General features: G+C 41.6%; 1 protein-coding gene across 1 annotated transcript; it reads left to right on the top strand.

Annotated features, from left to right (window-relative positions):
• The first annotated feature begins 249 nt into the window (after nt 1-249).
• LOC112303653 (importin subunit alpha-8-like) lies at nt 250-1,765 on the top strand. Its single transcript, XM_053927413.1, is given in 2 exon segments — nt 250-752; nt 754-1,765. Coding segments are annotated over 2 exon segments (1,515 nt in total).
• The last annotated feature ends 15,960 nt before the right edge of the window (nt 1,766-17,725 follow it).

Below are 17,725 nucleotides of genomic sequence, written 5' to 3'. Positions count from 1 at the left end.
CAGCTAATGAAACTGAAGCAGTAATCAAGAAATTCCAACAAACAATAGCCCAAAGAATGGACCCGATAACTTCACAGATAATTTTTACCAAACTTTCAAAGAAGAACACCTATTGTTCTTAAACTGTTACAAAAAATTCAAAAGCAAGAAAGATTCCCAAGCTCATTTTATGAGGCCTGCATTATCCTAATTTCAAAACCAGATAAAGGTGGCAGTTCCTTGCCAGGTGGTTTATTTCTTCCAGTCAACATGCAGACTTTAGAAGCTCCAGAAGGGAGGCTAAGAAAATTTAAATACCAAAGTAAAGATGCATCTATGCAGCGACAGCAGTGGATAGCAATGAGCCTGCAGCTCCGGAAGGCCAAAAAAGATGAGCAGGCCTTCAAGAGAAGAAACATCACCAGTCTCTCCACTGACCCAACTTCTGAAGAAGGGACCAAGTGGGTCAGCCTCACCCTGCAAGAAATAATCAATGGTGTGAATGCCTCCTATCCAGAACTATGTTTCTAGGCTACCCAGGCTGCCAGGAGAATACTGTCCGAGGAAAGGAACCCTCCTCTGAAGCTGATGGTCGACGCGGGGCTCATTCCCAGGCTGGTGGAGTTCCTGAGGTCCTCACATCACCCCTGCTTGCAGTTTGAGGCAGCCTTGGCTCTGACCAATATCACTTCAGGGCCTTCATAGCTGATTGGAACTGTTGTGGAAGGGAGCACCGTCCAACCCTTGGTTGAGCTCCTGTCTTCCCCCCATGTGACTGTGTGAACAGGCAGTGTGGTCCCTTGGTAATATAGCAGGTGATGGCCCAGAATTCAGAGACTTTGTTATCTCGAGCAATGCTATCCCACATTTTCTGTCCCTGATCTCATCAACTATACCAATGAATGTGTCTACCACATTTCTGTGGAACATCACATGGACCCTGTCCAACCTGTGCCGAAGCAAGAATCCGTACCCCTGAAAAAAGGCAGTGAAGCAAATGTTGTCCATCTTCTCCCACCTCCTACAGCACCAAGACAGAGGGATTCTCTCTGACACCGGCTGGGCCTTGTCCTACCTCACTGAGGGCTGCAACAAGCACATTGACCAAGTGGTTGACATGCTGGTGCTGCCCATGTTAGCTGAGCTCATGACCAGCTGAAAACTCAAGATCTTGACCCCCTCTCTCCACACTATGGGCAACATTGTCACAGGAACAGATCGCCAGACCCAGGTGGCCATTGACATGGGCAACCTTGGCATGCTGCCCCAGCTCCTGCTGCACCCCAAGTCCTCCATCCAGAAGGTGGCAGCCTGGGCCCTGAGCAATGTGGCCACCCAGTCCCCCCAGCACCACCAGCCCCTTATTGCTTGCAACATCCTACCTCCCCTGGTGGCTCTGCTGAAAAAAGGGGCTGACCAGACAGTGGCTAACTTTGACACTGGGGGCACAATGGACCAATTGATCCAGCTTATCCACTCTGGAGTCTTGGAGCCACTGATGAACCTGCTCACCATCCCAGACACCAAGTTTGTCATCATCATCCTTGACATCATCTTTTTACTCTTCCAGGCAACAGAGAAGCTCTCCAAGAAGGAATCCTTGTGTCATCTGATTGAAGTATGTGGCAGGCTTGATAGAATCAGGGCTATGCAATTTCACAAGAACCATCAGGTTCCTCTGGCTGCTCAGAGGATAATCAAGAACCACATTTCTGAGGAAGAACAAAATGGCACAATATCACCATCCCTGGACCAAGATCATGAATTCTTAAAGCACTTCACATAAAAATACCAGAGCTCCACGACTTCTAAACCAAGGACCAAACCCTCAAGGGTGATTCATTAGAAGCAGCACTCCTATATCCTAGTGTACCCCGGGTATAAAGCTTTTAACACTGAATGTTAATTAAATTTTTGACACTTTCTCTTCTAAAATTAAAAAAAAATAAATTTAAAAATCCAGATAAAGACACTACAAAGAAAAAAAATAGGCCAATATCGCTGGTAAACATAATGCTAAAATCCTCAACAAAATATTAGCAGATGGGTCCATCAGTACATTAAAATCATCATACACCATGATCAATGGGGATTTATTCTAGAGATGCAAGGTAGGTACAATATCCACAAGTCAATAACGTGATATACTACACAAACAAATGAAGGATAAAAACCACATGATCATATGAATAGATGCAGGAAAAGCATATGATAAAATCAAGCACCCACTTATGATAAAAGCTATCAGCAAACTGGAAATAGAGAGAACACACCTTAAAGCAATAAAGGCCATACATGACAAACCCACAGCCAACATCGTATTTAATGGGCAAAAACTGTTAGTGTTTTCCTTAAGATTGGCAATAAGACATGCATGTTCGCATTCACCACTCTTAATCAACATAGCACTGGAAGTCCTAGCCATAGCAATCAGACAAAAATTGGAAAGAGAGAAGTAAAACTGCCATTATTTGCATATGATGTTATACTGTATATACCCTAAAGATTCCACCAAAAGCTATTAGAACTCAGTGAAGTAGCAGGATGCAAAATAAATATCCAGGAATCAGTTGTGCGGGTTTTTTTAAATATGTTTATCACCTTTAGAGAAAGGAAGGGAGAGGGAAAGACAAACACTGATGTAAGAGAGAAACACTGATCAGTTTCCTCCCATATGTGCCTCAACAGAGGATCAAACCTGTAAACTAGGTGTGTGCCCTAACCAAGAATTAAACCCCCAATGTTTCAGTGTATGGGATGATGCTCCCACCAACTGAGCCACACTGGCCAGGGCAATGAGTTGCATTTTATATGCCAATAATGAATTGACAGAATGGGAAACTAAGAAAACAATCTCATTTACAATTTCTTCAAAAAATAAAATGCCAAAGGATAAGTTTAACCAAGGACATAAATGACCCATACTCAAAAAATTATAAGAAACTAAAAAAAGAAGCTGAAGAAGATACACGTAAGTGGAAGGATATACCGTGTTCATGGATAGGAAGAATTAACATCATTAAAATGTCCATACTACCTGAAGCAATCTAGGATTCAGCACAATTCCTCCCAAGATATCAATGGTGTAGTTCACAGAACTAGAACGAATATTCCATAATTTACATGGAACCACAAAAGACCCTGATAGCCACAGCAATCTTTAAAAAAAACAAATGTGAAGGAATCATGGTACCCGATATCAAACTATACTACAAGGCCATAGTAATCAAAACAGCATGGTACTGGCATAAAAATAGACATATAGAGCAATGGAACAGAATAGAGAGTACAGAAATAAATCCATGCCTTTATGGTCAATTAATATTTGACAAGAGATGCAAGAATGTACAATGAAATAAAGACAGTCTGTTCAATAAATGGTGTTGAGAAATTTGAACAGATGCATTCAGAAAACTGAAATTAGTTCACCTTCTTACATCATACACAAGAATAAATTCAAAATGAATTAAAGACTTAAACATAAGACTCGAAAACTATAAATATCCTAGAAGAAAACATAGGAAGTAAAATCTCTAACATTTCTTGCAACAATATTTTTTCTGATATATAGCCTCTGGCAATAGAAACAATAGAAAAATTAACAGATGGGACTACATCAAACTAAAAAAAAAAGTTTTGGCACAGCAAAGGAAATCACCAAAAAAATGAGAAGACAACACACTGGCCCTGACTGGTGGGGCTCAGTTGGTTGGGTATCATTCCACAAAGTGAAAGATTGCCAGTTCGATTCCTGGTCAGGGTACATGCCTGGGTTGTGGGTTCGGTCCCTGGTCTGGGCATGTATAGGAGGCAACCAATAGATGTTTTCTCTCACATCTATGTTTCTCTCCGTCTCTTTCTCCCTCCCTTCCCCTGTCTCTAAAAATAAATAAATACATAAATAAATCTTTAAAAAGATAAATGACAACCCACTGAATGGAAAAATATATTTATCAGTGATACCTCTTCAAAAGGGTTAATATCCAAAATTTATAAAATCTTATACAACTCAACACCAAAAAAACAAATAATCCAAATTAAAACATGGTCAAAGGACCTGAATGTCAGACACTTCTCCAAAGAGGATATACTGATGGCCAATAGACATGAAAAGATGCTCAACATCATTATTCATCAGAGAGATGCAAATTAAAACCACAATGAGATATCACCTCACAGCTGTCAGAATGGCTATCCTCAGTAAATCAACAAAAAACAAGTATCAGCAAGGATGTGGAGAAAAGGGAACCCTTGGGCACTTTTGGTGGGGATGCAGATTGGTGCAGCCCCTGGGAAAACAGTATTGAATTACCTAAAAAAAATTAAAAATGGCACTAACTTATGACACAGTAATGCCACTTCTGGGAATTTATCCAAAGAAACTTGAACAATAATTTGAAAGAATATATGCACCTCTATGTTCTTTGCAGCATTATTTAGAATAGCAAAGATTTGGAGGCAGCCCAGTACCCATCAGTAGATGAGTGGATAAAAACGTGATGGTACATTTACATACTGGAATACTGTTACAGAGCATGCACAGGGGTGGTTCACAATAAATTATTACAGAAAGGATTCCGCCCTTTCTGTCTCTGGAAGTTTCCCCACACACACACACCTGCTAGGTTCGAAATGCCTGCCACCAGAGGAAAGATGTCTCTCAATGCCAGAGACTGGTGAAAAGGAAAGGAATTATTTATTTAAAAGTTACACAGACTTAGAGTAATGGCTTAATGTCTTCAGTAAGATACTAAAGTCCTTTAGAATACCCACAGATGCACAGTCCTTCCCTCTCCCTGTGCCCAGTCCAGGATACCGTATCTCAGGAAAAGAAGTAGAAGTCCGTGGCTGCTGCAATCTCCAGTTAATCCAAAGCCATGTGGCACCTTCTCACAGCCCACCAGCAAGAGTCCTTTCTCCCCTTTCCTTCCCGGCAAAGTCTCTCCTGCTCCCCAAGCCACGTGGCAAAAAGAAGCACTCCAAATCCACATGGTCCTCTTCCTTTCCCCTCAGAACCGCATGGTCCTCCTTATTCACTCCAGAACCGCATGGCCCCCTATTTACTTCAGAACCTTGTGGTCCTCTCTCTCTATGGCTGCCATACCTAGGTTTAAATCCCAGTGCCCATCTTCCTTTGCAGCCCCATTTCTGACTCCTCCTACAGTCAGTTACACCTGCCAGCATCCTTGTATTCTTCCAGCTTTACTGGGCTGCCATAGTAAGTCTGGGCAGGTGTGGCCCCATGGCATGGAGCCAATCATCTCCAAGCTCTCCCACAGGCCCTATAACCAGGGGGAGTTGCTTCCCAGTCCCATCTTCGGTGGAATTTGGTCCCATCCCCCTGGCTCAAAGCATGGCCACAGCTACTTAACACATCCATGAAACCAGTTAAAGGTTATAGATATGTTAAATGACTGTGCCAGGGGTTAGCTGCAAAGCTGTTGCTACCCAAAACAGCTCTGAATGGCGCTGTTCCATGTGTCCCATCCCCCCTGGCTCAGGCTTGTCGGGGTGAGGACATCCTATATATATTTTTCTAATATTTCCTGAACACCTTGAGTTCTGGAACCCATTACAAATCCCTTCTTGGGGCCCTCCTCTTGGCTGCACCCTGCTTCAATACTACTCAGCCATAAAAAAAAAAATAAGGAACTCTTACCTTTTGATACAACATGGATGGTCCTGGAAAGCATTATGCTAAATGAAACAAGCCAGTCAGAAAAAGACAAGTACCATATATTTTCACTCGTATGTGGAATCTAATGAACAAAATTAAGTGACAAACAAAATGGAAACAGGCTCATAGACACAGAGAACAGACTGACAGCTCTCAGATGGGAGGGGAATTAGGGGCCTGGGTGAAAAAGATGAAAGGATTAAGCAAAAAAAATGCTCATAGACACAAAAAACAGTATGGTGAATATCAGCAGGAAAGACACAAAGGGGCAGGTAGAAGACAGTAAAGGCGAGGAATAAATGGTGATGGAAGAAGACTTGACTTGGGTGATGAGCACACAATAAAATATATAGATGATGTATTATAGAAATATACACCTGAATCCTATATAATTTTATTAACCAATATCACCCCAATAAATTCAATACAAATTAAAAAAATAAAAATAAGAGAACCAAGATGGCGGCGTAGGTAGACACACTGCGCCTCCTCGCACAACCAGAACTGACAGAGAATCGAACGGCAAGGGGGACCAACACCAAGGAAACAGAAAATAATCATTCATCCAGACTGGTAGGAGGGGCGGAGACGGCACTGGGGTTGAGAGGACTCGCGTGGCTGTGGCGGGACTGAGACTGGCGGAGTGTGGGACAAATGGCGCAGGCAGTCCGAGCACTAGCAGAACCTGCAGTCCCACATTTGCACAGATAAACCCAGAGGGCCGGACTCAGAGTGGCGGAGAGTGGGGCAGGCAGAGTGGCAGGTAGCACCTTGCGGCACCACATTCGCCCACAGATAAACCGGACGAACGGCGGGCAGAGAAGCAGACCACTGCGCAACCAAGGGCTCCAGCTCAGGGAAATAAAGCCTCAAACCTCTGATTGAAAGCGCCCCTGGGGGTTGGGGCGGCAGGAGAGACTCCCAGCCTCACAGGAGAGGTTGTTGGAGAGACCCACAGGGGCCTAGAGTGTGCACAGGCCCACTTACTCGGGAACCAGCACCAGAGGGGCCCAGTTTGATTGTGGGTATAGGAGTGAAAGACTGAAATCCGGAGGAGAGTGAAGCGGGCGCCATTGCTCCCTCTCGGCCCCGCCCCCACGTACAGCGTCACAGCGCTGTGACCAGCATTACCCCACCCCAGTGAACACCTAAGGCTCCGCCCCTTAAAGTAACAGAGGCGCCAAGACAAACAAACAAAAAAAAAAAATGGCCCAAATGACAGAACCCTTCAAAGCTCCAGAAAAAATACAACTAAGCGACGAAGAGATAGCCAACCTATCGGATGCACAGTTCAAAGCACTGGTTATCAATATGCTCACAGACTTGGTTGAATCTATTCGAAAAACAGATGAAAAAATGAAGCCTATGCTAAGAGAAACAAAGGAAAATGTACAGGGAACCAATAGTGATGAGAAGGAAACTGGGACTCAAATCAATGGTATGGACCAGAAGGAAGAAACAAACATCCAACCAGAAAAGAATGAAGAAACAAGAACTTGGAAAAATGAGGAGAGGCTTAGGAACCTCCAGGACACCTTGAAACGTTCCAACATCCGAATTACAGGGGTGCCAGAAGGAGAAGAGGAAGAACAAAAAATTGAAAACTTATTTGAACAAATAATGGAGAACTTCCCCGATCTGGCAAAGGAAATAGACTTCCGGGAAGTCCAGGAAGCTCAGAGAGTCCCAAAGAAGCTGGACCCAAGGAGGAACACAACAAGGCACACCATAATTACATTACCCAAGATTAAACGCAAGGACCTACATCCAAGATTACTGTATCCAGCAAAGCTATCATTTAGAATGGAAGGGAGGATAAAGTGCTTCTCAGATACGGTCAAGTTGAAGAGGCTCATCATCACCAAGCCCTTATTATATGAAATGTTAAAGGGAGTTACCTAAGAAAAAGAAGATCAAAAATAGGAACAGTAAAAATGACAGCAAACTCACAGTTATTAACGACCACACATAAAACAAAAACGAGAGCAAACTAGGCAAACAACTAGAACATGAGGGTTGTCAATAAGGGAGTGGGAGGGGGAGAGGGGGGTAAAGGTACAGAGAATAAGTAGCATAGATGATAGGTGGAAAATAGACAGGGGGAGGGTAAAAATAGTGTAGGAAATGTAGAAGCCAAAGAACTTATAAGTATGACCCATGGACATGAACTATGGGGGGGGAACGTGGGAGGGAGGGGGGTGGGCAGGATGGAGTGGAGTGGGGGGGAATGGGACAACTGTAATAGCATAATCAATAAATATATTAAAAAAAATAATAAAATAAAATAAAAATAAAGCACTGAGATTCCAAAATTAAATGAGCAAAGGATGAGAACATATAATTCACTTGTACGGGGGATAGAGTTAGACAATCTTGTTAGTCAAAAATATACCAATTAAACAAATGCTATTTCCCTACCAAAGTAATCAAAATCAAGAGTAGTAGCCCTGTAAGACTATAAATTAATACAATACTTTGAAAAGCTGTTTGGTATTTTCAAGAGCCTTAAATTCTTTCATTTCCTTTAATAATACAATTTTATCTTCAGAAATCTCTAGTAAGGCAGTTATGCTGGACACAGGAAAAAAACTGAATTTACAATTAACATGCCCATTGGCAGCAATATAATAGCAAGAAATAGGGAATATTATCTTCTGACAAGAGAATGTTAAAGAAAATTATAACTTGTTAGTGAACTATATAATGTAACCATTTAAATATTTATCAAAAGTTTACAGTAATTAGATGCTTAAATCATATGAAACAAAGAAGCAGAAAGCAAAATTATATATACAATTTGATCAAATTATGTAGGAAGAAAAGAAATGCAGGTATAAACTTTGAAGAAATAAAACTAAAATGTTAACAGGCATTGCCTTGGAGCAATGATACAGTATTTTTCTGTATCTTTTCAATGTTCTACAATAAGTAGATGACTAATGGGAAATTTTTATTTTTATTATTTACTTTTTAAAAACAGATTATTAGTTTAAAATTGCATCTATATGAAGACTAAAGCCATATAAAAATATATCTCCATTCAGATCTGCAGGCTAGAGTGATTTTTATTTCTGTCATGATTCTCAAAACACTGTTTTGTGACCCCTCCCCTCCACACACACACATAAAGAGATAATGTTGGGGTTGATGTGGAGATGTCTGCCTGTTCCCTCTGCTCTGCACAAATGGGTCCTAAGGCAAAGACCAAGTCATGACCCTGAAAATCATGAACAGTAAACGGTCAGGAATGTAAAATCAAGCAGGTCTTCCCCCAAGTCTGAAAAGGTTGGTCCAGGCAATTGGGAACTTCATTCTAATCACTCTCCAAAAATTTTAAAGCATCAACTTTTTACTCTCAGAACCTATTACTACACTGACAGGACCCTCAACAAGCCAAACCAAATGAGAAAATTCCCAACACACATAAACACATTCCTGTGCATAAATACGTGTTCTCAGATAATAGTGTCAAATGGGTCTGGCGGCAGCAAGGAAATGACCATCTTAGAAAGTGCTGGCTTTCTACTTTTGGACCTGGCTGAACAGTAGTAGCTACTTTCAATTTCTGCATAATGAAGGGACCAAAGTTTTGCCAACCTAAAACTGACTTTGATTTTTAGCTGGTTATTAAGAAGCAAAAGATTCAGAAAGAACATTTGACTCTTTCTCCTTTCCTGCTTAAGAGATTCAGATGGGGGTGGGGAGGGGGGTGGGGATGGGGGGAAGGCCTGCCTCAAGAAGGGAACCTTAACATAATCACCTTAGCATTAGACAGGAAGCTCCAAGCAAGCAGAAGCATGTTTACTAGATTCCCACTGTGTCTCATTGTTCCTGAGTCACCCAGCAAGAATTTGCCTGCCCTGAGTTCTGCTCTTCCTCAACTACCTGCAAATTGCCTATTCCCACTTATGAAATGTAGGACCCCATCCCCCTCACTTTTTCTCCTTTGTCCAAATGTCATATATACCTAGTGTTGCCTCGCTGTCTTTAAAATTTTCATGTGTATGTCAATTCCCCATGCACATATATTAAAATTTTGATTTTCTCCTGTTTATCTGCCTCTGTTAATTTGGTTATTAGCTCAGTTAGAAGAAATTAAAAGGTAGGACAGAAAGTATTATATTTTTTAAACCCCACAATAACAGACACAGTTCAAGCACTAACTCCAAAGTGAAGGGCTTAGGGGAAAGAAGGAGCTTGGGTTAAGCCAAACTGCTGTTCAATTTACTGAAAGCTTCAAAATATTACCAACTCTCTGTTTGAAATGCGTCAGCAACGGTTCATTTTTTTCCTTTTTATCAAAACACATTTAGACTGTGGTGAATGACAGCATAAATCTTAAATAGAAAAGATACAGGGGGAAAAAAAGACCACCCGGGTAGAACATAACTGTAAATGTGTCCATATATTTGAATTCTGATCTTATACACAGAAATGCATTTAACCTTCCCAGCAAGACGCTTTCACCAACTTCCAAAGAAAGTGTTACCAATTAAGCTAAAGAAACTTTAAGAGTCAATTTTAATTACACCAAGAGATGCTCCAATCACTTCCCAGCTCCAGTTAAAGTTTTTACTAGAGATGGCTGGAACCAATTTACATGCTTTTATGTTGCGTCTAGACTTTAATAAGCGGTTTAAGCATGAAGCAAGCCAATGCCAGCATCCAGCAGGCTGCAGAGTACCCTGCATGGAGAAATACAATAGCCCTCAGGTTCCCTCCCAGGCCCTTCTTGTTGCTATCAGAGAATCTTTCTCTGTTACGAGTTTTCAATAGCAACAGGATCCAGTCTTCATGATAAGATTCTAGGCCCTTTAACCTACTTTATGTTTTCCTCTGCCTCCTCAATACCAAACGCCTCAAAAGATCTTTCACTCTAGCCTTCCTCTTATTCTTAAGTAGAAATGAGGAGAGTGAAGCTAAAAGATTTGGAGGCAGGTGCACCTCCCAGGACAGGACAACTGGAGGCAGGTGTCAGGTGCTGTAATTTACTAGCTGAGTGAACTTTGAGAAGTCAGGTGGCCCTCCTGAGCCTCCATTCCCACATCTGTAAAATGGGATTCCTACCTCAAAGGTTTTGTATGGATGAAAGACAATACCTTCCTAAGTGGGTCAGGTTCTGTGAGGACATGTGAGGTGAGGATTCATGCACCAGTGATCTATTCAAGGGAGTGCTTTCAGGAGAAACCAGGTTGCTGTGCAGGAAAGGGGACGAAGCTGAGCAAGAGTTGAAATTTCCTGTAAATAGCCAGCCTGTATGTGACCCCATGGGGAGCTCCAGAGCAAAAATTATACCTCAGGAGACTGGCCTGAAATGAGCAAAGATGTATGACTTTCATGGTCCCACCCCTGTCTGTCCTTGGCTACGGAAGTCAGGCTGGGGCTGTCTGGGAATGCCAACTCTGAGCCCCTCATGGGTCTCCATGTGGATGAGGCAGCTCCAAATGCCCAGAGGCACCTTCTGAAGATCACACAATAAGCTGTTGGCAGAAGCTGGTGTAGGTACACTTGGAAAGTAAAAAGGATCTGGGCAGGGTACCATATGCACCCCACTTTGTAAACTGTGTGGGGTAAACTATCATACCAATAACAACTGCGGTAGGTGCTCGATTCATTTCATTTTATTCAATGTCCTTTCATTATAAAAACATTGTTTCACTTAAAAGTTGGAGAACCTATCAGTGATATTATCTAAGGACTGACTGTACTACTAAAATTTCTTGGTATTAGATATGTCGCACAAAGCACTTAACATGCATTAGCTAACAACTTATGGGGTATACACGTAAACAGTTGTTCTAACCACTGTACAATTGGTAAAACTGAGGCTAAGCCAGACAAAGTAAATTGCTTTTATATAACCCTAGACCACAGGTGGCAAACGCAAGGCCCACACGCTGAATCTGGCCCTCCACCTTTTTTTATCTGGCCTGGCACCTTGTTTCTACCCGGTGGCAGCACCAAGCTCTTGCTTAATTGTTAAGGAGTAACTACTCCTTAATATAGTCCTAAAATTACATTCGGCCCTTTGAAGGCAACCTCGAGGCTGATGTGGCCCCTGGTGAAAATGAGTTTACACCCCTGCAGAGGAACAAAGCTGGATTGAGAACCTTGTTCCTGTTAACTCCAGAGGCCAGAGCCCAAGTTACTAACTACTATATTATTGCTATCTCTCAAATCCTTACATTTAGAGTCAAACGGCAACCATCTTCACAAGGTCTGGGCACATCATGGGAATGCACACAGCTGACAGGTTTTAGACAACTGGGTGAAATCAAACTCCAAACAAAACCCTTGACAAGGCTTATGTAGCCCACAGACAGAGAGTTTGAGACTTGAATCTTCCTCATATCTGTCTTATTTTTCTCATTAACATCAGAGGCTCCATAGAGAATCTGGCCAACATCAATTTAAGTTAACTGTTTAAGTGTGTAGGGCCTGTAGTTCCAGTATTTGCTGTACAGGATAGCAACTTATAGGAGGAAGAAGATGATCTCCTTGTTCCATGACCATCACACACATTAACTGAAATGTGAAAAGTGCCCCCTGGAGTTCCAGGGCATCTGCTCTGCATGGGTCTGGCCACCTTTGCACAGAATAAGCTAACTGCTAAGCTTGGTGGGGTTGCCCTCCCTTGATGCAGTACTGACCTAATGAGGACAGATATCTTTGGTCACTACTGTATGGCACATAGCTGCTCTCAGATGAACACAATCTTGATAACTACCAAAATTACCACTTGTGGACTTAGATTTTCAGGGATTTCTCTAAAAGACTGCAAAGGTGTAAGTGATACATTTTTGATTGTACTATATGAAATTGCCACTTTTGATAGTTTAAAAACAGTTGAATATCAACGAGTTTACATGGCTCAACCTCATAGATCACTGAGAGGAAAAGAAATTTGAAAAACACCTCTTTAGTTTTACTTGTAAATCTTCATGATTTTGTTTTTAAATGGTTGAAGGATGTGCAATATGAGTAAAGGGGCACAGTTGTTTGTTTGTTAAAACCAATGCTGTCTTTCACCAGGGTGGCAGATAAATAACAATGAATAAAACTAGAAGCAAATAGTCTAGAAACGTCAGGCCACCCAAATGTTTTGGCTAAAAAAGGAAAAGAAAAGGAGCTTGATTTGGGTTTTCTCTAATTGGCCTTATGTAGGTGGTCTTAATTGGTGGTAAATAGACCAAAGGGAGGTGTCAAAAGAAGAAAAAGAAAGAACTCATAAGCCTGGGTAACTTTCAGACGAGGTGACAAATGCTGAATGTTCTCTTAGGTATCCAACTCCCTTTCCTCTCATGTGTGCTATTGCAGCTTAAGATGAATTACATGTGTCATTAGAAAACTATATTTCAGCTAATCTGTGTAATTATGAAACTTGAAAACTCAGGATTTCAGAGACAAAATCCCAACCATTGTGCTCTGTCACTAACAAGAGTTACAATCACTAATCCTTAAGGCTGAGAGTGACAGGCTGCTTCTCTTCCAGGGAATGGCAAGTGGATTCCAAGGTGGTACCTGCCTAAGCACTGAGTGGAGTACTCTGAGGTCTTGTTTCACCTGCGTGGGAACACTGCCATGACCAACTGTTTACTACGTCTACTGAGGACATTTGTTGCTCATATGACCTAGGCATTGAGCCTTCTAGGCCTCAGTGCACTTATCTGTAAAAGAAGACACGTGAAATATGCTACATCTGAGAAGTTCTCCACGTCTAACATTTTGGATTTTTTTTTTCAAATTAGCTATAAATGTGATCTCTTTCTTGTTCTCTGTCACAAACTCTTGGTTACCCCAGACTTTTTATTGCAAGGGGAAAGAGGCAGCAATCCAATAATAGCCTCCCTATTTCTTATTTATTTCTTCACAATTTTAGTTACCACTCCTGCTCTCCTCATACCTCAGCTCAGACCAAATTTATGTTGCTTTAATAATGTAATAGCAACAGGTGCCCATATCATCCCTTCTGTAATATCCCACAAACACTCGTCACATTCCCATCTCTCTGAATTTGCTACGGAAAATTCAACATTGTGCCTGCCACCGGTGTCTGTTATCACCATTCTTGTTATCTGGGAAGTGACCACTTTTAGGTTATTGAAGAAACTAGATGGGACATATGAGGAGACTTCATGTCTCCTACACACACAATATTGATTAGCTTCTTCACCACAAACAGGACAAAAGTAATAATAGAAGTCTCCAATTATTGAGTCTCATGAGGCACTAGGCCCTTAGGAGCATAAATAATTCTTACAACTATCCCTGAATTCAAGTCTTTGTCCTGGACAGCACGTTGCTATATTTACCTACCGTAACTATAATCCCTATATCAATCAAGGTTCCAACAAGTAAGACCTGGCCCACTCAAAGTGTTCATTGGTGCAAGTTGAATTAAGGGACTATTTATAAAACTGTAGTCAGCATTCAGGGAAACAATTAGGAATGGTGAAGCCCCCAGGATCCAGAAAAAGTGCTATAACCCTGCAGGCTGAAGAAGAATACTGTTATAAAAATGCTAGAGAGTTGTGTCTATGTTAGAGTGGCTGATGGACAGAGGCTAAGCTGAGCACTGTCTAAACCATAACCAGGCCCCCAGCTGGTCTGGCTCAGTTGGCTGGGCATCATCCCACAAACCAAAAGGTTGCCAGTTCAATTCCCGGTCAGGGCACATGCCTGGACTGCAGGTTCACTCTCCATTTGGGATACATACAGAAGGCAACCAATCCATGTTTCTCTCTCATACTGATGTTTGTCACCCTGTCTTACTCTGTCCCTTCCCCTCTCTCTAAAAAAATAAAAAATAAAAATAAATTTTATAAAAACAAAAACCAGGTAGGGGAGAGACGAAGAATAAATATCCTGACTTCTCTCTCCTCTATCATCTGATCTCCTTCTGATGCTTACTATTAGCTAAACCAAATAGGAACTAAGACAGCAATGGAACACAAGCAATATAATTTATAGAAGTCGGCCCCCAAGACACATATCAGAGCAGAGAAGAATGGAGAATGGGTCTGGAGGGGCAAATGGAGATTATCAAGCACAGTCCCTTATTGAACAAAGTAACCATATTTGATGTCATGTGACCCTGAGGGCCTGACTATTGAAGATGGTTCCAGGGATTGGTTTCTGGATGGGAACCAGCTTCAAGGAAGAATGGCATGGGAACTCTGACCAGTAGAGGACTTCCTGTTGGGTGGTGACCTCGAGATTCAGTGGTGAATTTGGAATGCAAGACAAGGACAGGGAGAGAGAGAAAAAAAACTAGAAGAGAAGAAAAAGCCATGAAGGCAGAGTAGAGACAGGCAGACAGAGCAAGGAGGAGACAAAAAGAAACTGTGCCACTAACATAGCAGGGCGTCTTATGACAGGGCTGCTGTGTTCTGCATGGTGACCATTGGCCACATTTCCTTAAGTGCCTTTGTCCCTTTTACTAATCCCTGATCGCCATTGTAACCTGAGCTTGCCTTTGATCCTTTCAATCTGAATAGCTCCAACCAGCAAAATGCAATTACCTTGATTTTAGAGTTGAGCTAATTGAGCAAGAAGAATTAAGAATATACCTGAAGTGACACAGAAAATAAGTACCTGCAAAGGAATGTGAATCTGGTTCCATCCGTCACAACCCCATGGGTTTTCTAAGGAGCCACATTGCCACTTGAACCCCAAGACAGAACTGTCCCAATAATAAAATTGAAGGACACTTTTCCAGTTTTCCCAAGAAAACTCCCAAATAATTGTAGATTTTCTGCCACTTCCAGTTGATAAATGGCCAGGATTTCTTTGTTGTGGAGATCACAGCCTTTTAAGAGCCATTCATAATGGTCTCCATAACTCAAGGACATTAAGGGCCCCATCTCAGGGTCTTTGGTAGATGTTCCTGGCTAAAAAGCCTTTCTGAAATATAAGAGAAAGATATTTCACACCAGTTTCCATTTTTTTCCCAGGTCCCTTAAGACCTGAATGTGACCAACACACAGGACAGCGTGCAACACTTCTTTCAAAACAAACAACACTTGAACTTAGGGAGGACAGAAACTATTTCCATTACAAGCATGATTTTTTTAAAAAGTGCATCTTTCATTGCTTCGGCTGCTGGAAGTAATGGATCCATACTAAACAATCAGAACACTGGTGGGCTACTGAGAAGTGAGAAATGTGTGGAGAAGATGTCAAGTACTGAAAGTTTTGTAAACCCTCCTGCCTCATGGAGACTTATGTTCTAAGACAGTGTAAGCATGTGTTCCATAATCCCCAAATGGTCCCTTTATGGTCTTGTCATTAATTTGAAGGGAAAGTTCATTTCCACAGGTCAAGCTTCTCAATGAATGTTGAGAACACAGTTTAGCAGTGGAAAAAGCTCTAGAATGTTTTTCCACATTCAAACCAGAGGCTTCCTTATCAGATTCATCAAAGCACTTTTTTAAAAAATATAAATGTCTTACCAATTTGCCCAGGAAGAATAAATCTTCACAGCCACCTCAAAGGCTTGACAACTTTATTTCCATTGTGTGGAGCTGGGTGGGTCCCCCTGAACTGGGCTTCCGAAAGAGACCCAGCCCTTCTCCGAACAGTCTCCAGGCCTGCCACTCCAGTGAGTGTGATCAAAGAGGGAATAAAGCTAAAATAACAGATTTGTTTCTTGGCTTCTCTCTTAAATGCGTTCTGCGTGTTTAAAGCCCTGTAAAGGAAACGCTCTGGGGCCCTGGATGTGAGAGAAGCACATCTAAACCCTTTCCCAAGAGGAAATCTCTCACCTCAGTGGGGTAAATTAGCTCATTAAGAGCAGCCAGAAGCAGGCAGGAAACCTGGGAAGTAGGAGCTTTAATTCAAAGCACAGAAAATTATAGATTTCTTTGCACATTAAAAAAGCATTTATCTTGGCCAAAAATGAAACAACTTTTCAATGATCAACACATGGTTTAAATCTGTTTGGCTAATTTATATCTATCCACCAGTCTGTCTAGTTGCTCAGCTACCAGAAAATTCAATTATATTTAATAAATCTTTGTTGAAAACCTACTATGTGCCTGTGACACATTTGTGAATTGCATAAACACAACAAGAATAAAAGGCAGGTATCTCCCTTCTTTTTAGGACCTTTACACTTCACTTCTCAACAAACACAGAGTATTCTTGATATGCCAGGCACTGAGCTCAAATAGGAATAATGCAAAATGAAATGTTAAAAAGTGATGTATTCAGTGGAATCAAGTGCTAAGATGTACAGAGGGAGCAATGGGTTAAGGGGAGGCAGGGGACTGAACAAAAGAGGATAAGGTTTCTCTGGAAGGTTTCCTAAAACTAATCTTGAAGGAGGTCAATATGGAATAGAACAAGAGCAGCCTATAAAAGATCTGTTTTCAGTCTCTGCTCTATTGCTGGGACCTCAGACTATTCCAGTTTTCTGGGCCTTACTTTCCCCCTTTACAATATATACATTGGACTTGAATTATTCATTTTTCACTCATTCATTCATTATTTATTCAGAACCAACTATGAATACCAGACAGTGTTGACTTTTTAGGATGATGCCTATGGGTTTGCTTTGACCAAGGTATGAAAGAAGCCTCTGCTCTCCAGAAAATATTCAGATATTCATGATACCATGACAACCCCTGTTGTTATCTCCTTTTCACTTCTCAAGCTGTTAAGTTTGGCCTGGGGAAACAGAACACAGGATTGGGTAAACCTTACTGGGAGAAGGGGCAAGACAAGTGTACAATATGGCAATCGCTTGGCATTTATTGGGTTTATGTGTGGTGACAGGATGAGGTAGGGGTGGAAATAAACCTAAATTGTTGGTGACAAGACTCAAAGGCAGTGGAGAGGCTCAGAGGAGAGCTGTAATTTGCAAAAAAAGTTTTGACTGTTCACTTGAGTCTGGCATGGTGCCCTGAACACTGCAGCCAATTGACAAAAGGCCAGGAAAAGGAATCGGGAGGCTTAGGACTTCATTGCAGGCTCTGTTCTGGGTGACTTTATCTACATTGCTTAAGTCTGTTGAACTTCAGGTTCTACATTAGCAAAATAGAGTTTATCAAATGTATGTACATCTTTCCC

This window comes from Desmodus rotundus, chromosome 6 (assembly GCF_022682495.2).
Source record: "Desmodus rotundus isolate HL8 chromosome 6, HLdesRot8A.1, whole genome shotgun sequence".
In the NCBI taxonomy this organism is placed as follows: domain Eukaryota; kingdom Metazoa; phylum Chordata; class Mammalia; order Chiroptera; family Phyllostomidae; genus Desmodus; species Desmodus rotundus.
Note: the sequence above shows the minus strand (reverse complement) of the source record. Positions and strands in the feature narration are given on the sequence as shown.